Source organism: Varanus komodoensis, unplaced genomic scaffold, assembly GCF_004798865.1.
Source record: "Varanus komodoensis strain SLA01 unplaced genomic scaffold, ASM479886v1 scaffold3, whole genome shotgun sequence".
NCBI lineage: Eukaryota > Metazoa > Chordata > Lepidosauria > Squamata > Varanidae > Varanus > Varanus komodoensis.
Genome location: NW_025335761.1, coordinates 47520070 through 47530317, shown reverse-complemented (window position 1 = coordinate 47530317; position 10248 = coordinate 47520070). Strand labels below are relative to the sequence as shown.

The 10248-nt window shown below is 44.0% G+C and overlaps 1 protein-coding gene across 1 annotated transcript in view; it reads left to right on the top strand.

Moving 5' to 3' along the window:
- The first annotated feature begins 246 nt into the window (after positions 1-246).
- CLMN (calmin) overlaps positions 247-10248 on the top strand; it is a 91604-nt gene continuing 81602 nt past the window's right edge. Inside the window, exon 1 of the mRNA XM_044435847.1 lies at positions 247-328. Coding sequence (XP_044291782.1) covers positions 247-328 — 82 coding nt within the window. The remainder of the gene's footprint in view (positions 329-10248) is intronic.

Sequence of the window (10248 nt, the reverse complement as noted above, 5' to 3'; positions counted from 1 at the left end):
GTTCCTCTCGGTCCAACTCTTCTCCGCCTCCTCCTCCTTCTCTGGGCAAGCAGTTCCTGCCCCCCCCCCCCTCGCCTTCCCTTCCTCCCCTTCCCTTTGCTCGCTCGCTCGCTCGCTTTCTCCTCCTTCTCTTCCTACTCATTTGGCTCCCTTTTCCGACGGAGTGTGTTTCGCGAGGGGGTGCCTCGAGGGGTTCCCCTCTTTTGCCACTGCGGTGTTGCCATCGCCACCTCGGCTTGCCCCTTCATGGCTGGGAGCGAATGGGACTGGTTTCAGCGGGAGGAGCTGATCGGACAGATTAGCGACATCAGAGTCCAAAATCTCCAAGGTAAATAGACACACACACTCACTCATTGTTTCCCCCTCCTCTGTGTCTGTCTGCGCGCGCGCGCGTGTGTGTGCACACTTGTGCGCGCGCCTGTACCCGAAAAGCGCGTCCCCCCCTCTCCGGATTTGGCTTCCAGATGGATTCGATTTGGGGACTTTAAACTCCGGCTCCTTCCTTTCCCTCTGCCCCCTCCCCGCAGTCTTAATTCCGTCTGTGTATTTGAGCGCGGTTTCCTTTTCACTTGCTGCTTTGATCTGCGACTTTGGAAAGCCAAAAAAAAAGGGGGGGGGAGAAAGTGTGTGGCATTTTATATGCACAGACTTTTAAGGATAACATAGCCGCTGGTGGTGCATGCAGGGAAATAAGAGTGAGGGGGCGGGGATTGCACTAGGCTCGGTGACTGTGGAGGCCAAAGGTTTTGTTTGGGGTGACTTGATTAAAGTAAAATAAGATCAATTACTATTTGTTATTTTTCCTTGGGACTCCTAGAAAGGGGGAAAAGACCACATATTTGAGTGTTGGTGTGTTTGGTTTGGTTTGATGTTGCCATTTTTAAAGAAGTTCAGTCCCTCATTCAATGTATAGGTTATCCAAGTATGGGATGAAATTTCTCCAAAATAATGTAATGAATAGAAGTTACATCATGTGAAGGGAACTACTGTCCACTGTCTGGTGGGTCAAACAAGGCATTTCTAAAACAGTGACCTGAAACTGGTCCAGCAGTGCATAACCCATGTTTGTTGTGCATTCAAGTGCCCTTATTACAGGTTTAAACGCAACCAACCAGAAAGCATGCATACTCTGTTTTTCATTTTACCTCTTCTTTCATCTTCCCATCCCTGTTGCTTCAGTTTCCCCTTTGTCAAATTACAGAATGTGTGCTCCTTGGGGCGGAGACGTCTCATATTACCTTTATAATGCACTGCTCACATTGATGGTGTTATATAATAAGAACCAAGGATCTTGAATATGCAATCTTCCTTTGCATGTTAAACATGTCAATAGACCATGGGGATTTTGGTAACCAAAACAAAAACAAGCAGACAGACCAAAGTTGACTCCTTTCTAATGTAGCAGATTTAGAAGGCTGAATGCTGTGATTTCAGAAATTCCTTTGAAAGGTAATCTTACATGCTCACTCCCCTTTATAAATTATGTCAAGAAATGTATTAGGAAAATAAATGTGCTTGGTACATACTTGGACAGAGTTAGCAGAGTTAGGGAAATTTTCTAAGTTGTTGTGAAAAGTCGTTGCTTACAGTCAGTCCTTGTTTCTTTCTTTGCATCATGGTCATGAATAAATACATCAATTCACATGCCTTTCACTGGACAAGTAGAAAAGTCCATTAAAAGTGTGCCTTTGAACAGAAAGCAGACTTTAGCATCTAAAGCTAGCATGATCACAGGATCTGGATATACCGATCTCAAGGAGGAGTTTCTGGTGACTCCATAAATCGTTTATTCATGCTGAAACTGGTTAAAACATGCGCATACACATGATTGTATGAAATTGCTATGATGGCTTTTCCGAGAGGACTCTGCAAAATGACTAACTTTAAAAAGGGGGAAGCAATATGCTTAAAGCATGTTGTTCCACATATAATGCTCAAATGTAGCTAGATTACTAATGAAGCCATGTTTACAATTATGAATACACAAGCAGCCGTGCAGGCCCTGCTTCTGCAGAATCTTTGACTTTAATAATGTGCATGTGAACATGGATTGTGACACCTCTGGACCACTTGCTACCAAGGGCTGTTTTAGAGGAAGGAGTATCCCAAGCTTTGTGTTTGCCATTCTGCCATTTGTAGTGGAACACAAGTTAATGCTTGCGCAAATGCACTTGGGATTCAGATGCTTCTGTTTCAGGGTTGCTTTATAATATCTCTGCTAAGAATTGGCTATGGAGTCTACGGCTATGGAGTCTATGCTCAGTGGCAGACCGCATGCTTTTCATGCCAAAGTCCCAGGCTGGATCCCCTGCATCTTCAGGTAGGACTAGGAAAGAAACTGGCCTGAAATTCTGGAGAGCTGCTACCAGTCAGTGTTGACAGTATTGGGTTAGATGGACAGGAAGCTGACTCAAATTTAGCTTCTTATGCCCTTATGATTAAAGTGTAAAAGGACTGGACAATGAAAGACAATTATTTGCTGTGTTTTAAATAATTGCTCTTCAGAATTTTTTATATCGTAGATATCCCACCTGTGGTCAACGTGTGCTGGTCTTTTCTAAAGGCCCACTAGGCATATGTGTAAATGCATCTGTTGGAGCTATGCCAAGCTTTGCTTGCTATCCAGAGGACCTTTGATGATGCAATCCCAAGCCACCTTCCCTTGAGCTAAGACTCACAGGACCTGTCAGGGCTTACTTCCAAGTTGACACTGAAAAATGAAAATGTGCTTTTTCTTCATGCAAGGAGGAGAGGACATAGCTCTGTGGTACAGTACATGCTCTGCGTACAGGCAAGCCCAGGCTCTATCGCTGGGATCTCCAGGTGGGACTGGGAAATATTCCTGTCTGCATACACAAAGGAGCTGCTGCCAGCTCTCGCCAGACTACTACAAAACAAGGCCTGCTGCACCGTTCGGCAGTGTGAGGGAACTGAAGGAACGCCTTCTTCCCTTTGTGCCCTCCCACCTCTTGAGCTCTGAGGAGGAGGCCCTGCTCCAGGAGCCCTCCTTGAAGATTAGGGGGGAGAGTACTTGGAGGAGGGTCATCGGTGTGCTGGCACCCCAACTATGGAATACGCTCCCCAGAGAGGTTCGCCTGGTGCCAACGTTATATTCTTTTCAGCATCAGGCAAAACCCTTTTTATTTTCCCATTATTTTAATGTTTAATTGATTTTAACTGGGGTTTTAGTATATTAATGGTTGGATGCTGTGGGGTTTGTTTTATTCTACTTATTTATTGTAAGCCTTCCCAAGACATTCTGTAGGGGATGGGATAGCAAAGCAATTAATTAATTAATTAATAATATAAACTGCCTTAGGTGGCAGATACTGGGGGACAGCCATGGCAGCCTCCCCAACCATTCTTCTCAAACCCCTCAGGTGTTTCCCTCTCTTGGAAAATAGCCCTTCTGGTATCCCCCAAGCTAGCTTGCTACCTTCAAGTGTGGTGGCAGGTTCTGTCCTGTACCCAATACAGAAGAAAGATTTGAAGGCCTGACTAGTTGACTTCTGAATATGGAATGGAAGAAGGGGTGCCATTTGACCTTTCATCTGAGACAGCAAATTTCCTTGGGCTAGCTGTGGAGCTAGAGGGAGGTGACTTGGTTCTGCAAGGCAGCTTCTTGGCTTGGTGTTGATAAACATGATTGGCTGGCTGTTCTCTCCTTAAGACCTTGGGAACTGGTAGAAACTGGCTACTTACAGAAGACATTTACATATGATGTGAATGGAAGCTTAGAGGAGGCCTCTTGGCCTGTGATCTAAGGCATGATGCAATCTGACTTAGATGGTGCTTCTCCATAAAAGTAGGCCAGTCGCTGCTGTCTTCTCATGTTTTAAGGCTGCTGAATTAAGTTGCTAGTGTCTCCATTCCAGATGCCACATTTGCTTAGGATAATGCATGCATTGCTGAAGAATATGAGTAGGATGGTGCTTTTACACTCAATGGCCTCCTTGTAGGCTTCTCACAGGCTTCTGGCCACAGCAGGAACTGAATGCTGGACTAGCTAGGCCTTTGGTCTGATCTTACGGGACAACCCTTGTGTCCAAGGTGAGAACCTGTGATTTTTTTGCCCATGGCAGACTCTTGCAGTTCACTTGGAAACTGTAAAGAAATGATGACTGTGTAAATAACTCTTGAATGGATGTCATGCTTTTTTTCTGAGGACGTTACTTTTGCTACCATTGTGGCCTCTTTAGTTCTATGGTTGGAACTACTCTGGAAGATTGTGTGCAAATGCTTCAGGCTTCTGCTGCTGGATGGTTTTGTGGTTTTGTTACCTTCTGAACTCCAGTTTCAAACCTTGTTTTTCCACTCCCAATACACTTTGTGTATTTCCTGAAAAGTACATTTAGCCTGGAGTATTTACAGTCAACATGGCAATTATGTTCTTCAGGTAGAAGAGCTAGTCATGCAGGATTCAATCCGAAATAAGCTTGCTTAGACGTAAGCCCCATTGAACTCCATGGGATTTTTTTCTTCCAATAAACAAGCATTGGATTAGTTTGTTAGCCCATAAATAAATAACTTGGCTTTAAGGGCATATAAACCTATTATTTCAATGGTAGCTTGCCATTGCCTCAGTCTAGTTTGGTTGAATTGGATTTCTTCATGCTAGCAATGCCAGGAGGAACTTCAAGGTCTAATTCAAAGGTAAAGCAGGAGAGTGAAGAGAAGGTTGTATCCAATGGTGTCTGCCCATAGTTGAATGGACACTGGTGGTGGAACACATTTTGTGTGCTCCCAAGTTCAGTACAGGAATAGATTCCCCTTCACCCAGCACCCTGCATGACCCCAAATTGTGAAGCTGATTTCCAGGACAGGCCAAAGATGCAGAGGAAAAGCATGTGTGAAAGGCTATTTGCATGGCTTTAGGTGGAGGCCAGGCAAAGGTAAATGGGGATGAACAGAGTTGTGTAGTTATCAGTGGTCCCTTTAGTAATATTTTACTCTGAGCTTCCTTTCTATATGGAGGTGCTCAAAGCAGCTGAATTACAAAATTCAGCAAACAGAATTAAAATAATAATCCATATAAATAAAATAAGTAACATGGAAATAATTACAAACTGCATTAAAAATAGAAAACTAACCAGTAAATAATATGTAAGAACTTAAGCAGCGACAGAGTTAAGAACTTGGTGAAAGAGTAAACTCTTCAAGCGCTGGCAGAACACCAGGAAAGATGAAGATAATCTAAGTTCTTGCTTAAAGGATTGATGTCTTTAGATTACACTAGAGTAACTCATGCATAAACTGTTGTTGTTTGTTATGAATTGCCAAGCTGCTATCAGGGCACCCATCATGTTAAACTGGAGCTAGACCAAAGCAACAATTGCTTGGTGACAACAAGGCCAGAGCAACAATTGCTTGGTGACAACAAGGCATGGAAACTTGTTGATGGTGTGGAGAAAATGGAGAAGGAGACATTTTCCTTTCATTCATAATAGTAGGAAGCAGGATCATCTGATGAAGCTGAATGGTGGGAGATTCAGACAGATAAAAGACGGATTTTTTTTTACACAACACACAGTCTGTGAAATTCACAAGGCCGGTATAAATAAACTGCTGCAAAGTGAATTAGGAGAGAAATGACACATTGATTGTTTTGTCCACTTTATTTGTGCATTGGCTAATGCAGATGCAAAACTGTATTGACTTCCATTCTCATTCATTCAGTATAGATAATTCCAGCAAAAGTTATGTTGCTCCTCTTCTGCAGGCTTGAGTCGGCAGGGACTATGCCAACGAAAGGAACAATGCAAGAAGAGCTTTGATTTGCTGGGATGGAAAAACAATTTATTTAATGTACCTCAGCCCAGTCTTTTTAATCAGCAGTTGACATTAAGCTGACACATAGCTGTACCTTAAATTAAAATAATAGGGTTGGGATTACATGCCATTATCATTAGGCACAATGAGCAAATGTCAATGTGACAGCGAGGCATGTGAAGAAAACTGTTGCAGTTGATGGGAAGTGAAATACTTTCTGTTCTGTAACACCCGCCACCATTTCACAGAGGAAAACAGGTGGATGGGTGTTGTGTGTGTGCTGCTTCGAAATGCACATAATTAGAAAGCAAACTCTATTGAACTCAATGGCATTTGAGATCACATTGCACATGAAGAAGTTCCTTTCACATTCAATCCTGGGCAAACTTACCTGGGAGGGAGCTTCACTGAATATAACTGGACTTGTTCTGAGTCAACCAGCACAAGATTGTGCTGTTAGCATAGAAGTTAGCAATCCTGTTTTAGGATGTAGGTTAGGAAGTATACTAGACTTTGATAGTTGCATCACATATGCTTAAGTTGTGCATGAGAACACACATAAAATCATTATATATGAGCAAAGTTGAGTGCCTCAGGCCCTAGCTAATACTTAGAGAAGATGTTGGGTGAGTGGATTTCCTTTCCCTCTCCTTCCATCCCACTGCAGCCCCCACGCTCCCACCAGATCCGCTCCGCAGCGTCCCCTAATGCTCCAAAGCAGAATAGGTAATGGGTGCAGCAGGGTGCAGGAAGGAGAGAAAAAACATTTCAGCAGTGATGTCTGCTCCATACAACCTGTTACAACTGTTTTTCAAAATAAATGCATTTAAAGGAAATAGGCATTTTTGAAAAATCGCATTCATATCAGCATTCACTTGTACATTAAAATAGCGCATATAAAAGGCTCTATAGCGTTGAAACAAATACTCCGCTTTTGTAACATCTATAATTGTGCACATCCATTCTTCTGAGGATGATTCCTGTTCCAGTATGTGCAAGATTTTCTTCCACAGTTTAGCACCGCATTCTCATGACCTTGACACAGCTTAATCCTGGGTGCTGTTTTGCACATTGTCACATATATTCTGTGTTTGTCCATTCTGTTTTGTGGTCACTACCAATTTTACTGTTCCTGTTTTTGTGCTGGAAGCATTCTTGGTGCTCTTTGTCCCTTCTTTTTGCCCAGTATCTCAGAGCTTTCAATATTATGCATTGTGACATCTTTTATTCTAGAGCATCTCCTGCTATCTCCTAGTAAAAAATAACATTTGGATGATGATTGCCTTTCTGTCTGCTGCATATGGCTAACCCGAGTCTTGAACTCACAACTTCTTATTGGCACCATACAGGGGCAAACTGAGAGAGCTTGAAGCATTCTAACAGCATAAAGCAAGGGTTGGTAACCCTCCAGGTGTTTTGGACTCCAACTCCCATAATCCCTGAGCATTGGCTCTACTGGCTGGGGCCAAAAGGAACTGTAGCCTTGAAGGGTCCAAATTGCTATACATCCCATAGAGTGCTGGGGTAGGTGAAGAGTTGCCCCTTGGCTGAGTTTGCACAAAGGCTAAGCTGGAATCGTTGGGTATTTCAGCTTGCTGAGAATGAGCACCTTGTGGCCTGTTGGCTCTTCTGACAAGTGGGAGCAGCCAAAGTAACCAGAAACTAACCTGGCTTAGCCAGCAGCGCAGCAGTGTTTTTGATGAGGTGCTCAGATTTAGAGACGGGAAGACAGATGTTCCTAAGGAGGGAGTGCTAGATGAGCAGGAACACAGCAGTGATGCAGGAGGGGCCTGCAAAGGCAATCGACAGAAAAGCAGCCGTGCTCTGAAAGGAGGAGGAAAAGGAGGTGTAGTGAGGGAGAATGGAAAATATGGATAGAGCTGCACGTGACTAGGAGATACAGGGATAAGGAAAGCTGAGATACATTCATTGATCTGAAACAACCAGCAAAATAATTGACTGCAGGCGTATTTTGAATTAGCAATTACAGTGGCGTTGGTGGTGGTGGTGGCGGCGAACATTTATATAGCAACTCACTTTTTAAAAGGCCAGCAAAGTGGTTCATGCTTCGGAAGCCGTGTCCCCATGGGGCCCTTCTTTGTTCTGACGTATTGCTGAAAGGCTTCGGTGGTTCCAGCGTTTCATCTGAAGGCACATGAGGCAGTCACCATGTTGAAGCAAAGCAGATCTGGTCAGTGCTTGGAGGGGAGGCCCCTGAGAACCATGTCTACCCACCTTGAGTTCCTGATGAAAAAGGGGTAGGATGGAAATGCAGTAGAGAAAGAAGTGGCAGCTTCATAATGCCTGACAAGCACCCTGAAAGGCAGCTTGTCCTGGCAATCTTCCACTGCCTAGTTCAGCCCCAGGGCAGTGCTGGGGGCATCCTGGCTAGTATTTACACTTCAGGTAAAGCAAAGGTGAGGCCCACTGGTTAAATTGTGATGTGAGGCTAGGCTGAAGAAGTGGCTACAGAGACGATGCCTTGCACAGTTGCTCCCCACTCCCCATAAATCAGAGTATTTTCTGTGATGTAAGATTTAGCAGCACAGTTTGTATGCAGCTGAGGACTGAATTGAAAACTAAATTTTGACTAACCTGGATAATTTATGTCTGTTTCTGTGCATCATTGTCTGAGGGACTCATTAGTTGCACAGCTTTCTCCAGTCTTCTGCCCTCCAGATGTTTTAGCCTGTAGCTCCTAGACTGTTGGCCATGCTGGCTGGGGCTGGTGGGTCTCGAACATCTGGAAAGCACCAGGTTGTATTTGAGAGCGTGAAGGAAAAGATGAAACAACTATTTCAGGGCATTAGTAATGGGTGGTGTGGCCAAATATTAACCTGCAATGATAGAGTCCAATATAGGTTTTAATATATTATAATTTCTCATAGGCAAAAGCCTGCACAATTGGATGTGATATAATGGAGCAAGTCAGCAGCCAAACAGTCAAAATCTAGCCTGCTTTTCCACCCAGTGCGATGTATGATCTCAGAGCACCAGAGGGGCTTTTTTGGAGTGGCACAGAATGTTTGCTGTGCTCTTACTGAAGTCCACAGGGAATTCTGCTATTGATTTTTTAGAGAGGGCAGAGACTGAAAGCTCTGTTTGCCCTGGTGCCAAAAGCCGCTTGTGTTGTCTTGTGCATTCCACAGCAATGCTGCTAAAGATATAAAAGCTATCATGAATGGTGCAGCCTAGCCTAGGTCAGAACGCTTTATTATGTAACCTTGCAGGACTTCTCAATTTATATTCTGCTTGACCGAGTTGGCAAAACAGTAACAACAATGTCTCTTGATCACCACCAAATCTTAGGAGGAATGCAGTCTGAATCTCCATTTGTGAGTAATGTGCTTTTCAAGGCAATGAAAAAAGATATGGTTTGAAATCATGACTTCCCTGAAATGGCTTTAGCTAAATACAATCATGATCTGACTCTTTTGGGAAAAGTGCTTTTAGCTGGGTCGTGAGGCCCATGTGCAGCAGGCACAGGTCCCAGGTGTAATTCTTCTCCAGGTAGGGCTGGGAAAGACTTTTGTCTGACACCTGGGAGTATCTCTGGTGGTCAAGAGGAGTCCTTATTGGGCTAAAAGGTACCATGGTTTGACTTGATATAAGCTTCATACGTTGTTACTCAGCAAATAGTTCTTTTCCTTTGTTCGTTACATTTATAGTTATTAGATCACCACTTGCTTTGAAGCTATATTGGAATAGAATATTACAAACAAATTTATTTATATATTTATTTATCGATTTATATCCTGCCTTTTTTCTCAAAGGGCTCAAGGCAGCTTACATCATTCTCCTCCTCCATCTTATCCCCACAGCAACAACCCTGTGAGGTAGGTTGGGCTAGGAGTCTGTGACTGGCCCAAAGTCACCCAGTTGGCTCCATGGCTGAGCGGGGACTAGAACCCACGTCGTCTGAGTCCCAGCCCCATGCTCTTAACCACTACACCACACTGGCAAATGTCGGATCTACTGGCTTTCAGGTATGTGCATGGCACATGACGCATTCAGTCACCATCACCCTGACACTGAGAGTCCCTTATCTATTTTGCTTCCAAAATGAAAGCCTGAAAAGCTACCAGGCATCATGCAGAGCTTCAGACTCATACAGTACATGTACTTCCTCCTTGATCAGATCCCCATAACTCCAGAACCATGGAAATGCCTGCCCAATTGTCAAGCCATCAACCCTCTGAAGGAGAGACTTTGGGACTGGGCAGTCTAAAGCCTTGGTGAAAAAAATGGCCCAGACCTGAAGTGGCCTCAACTCCCAGATAGGACAGCAAGGCCAAACACCACCTGAGCATTTTTGAGGATACTTTTGGTTTTGAGAGTCCTGTCGCTATAGCTTTGTAGAGCCACCTAGGTATAAATTTATTCAAGAGCAAGGACCTACCCCCACCAGCTCTCTGTTCATTCCTCAGAACCAAGCTATTACACACTTTGCTTGGACCTGTCCTGACCTCTTCGGACCCT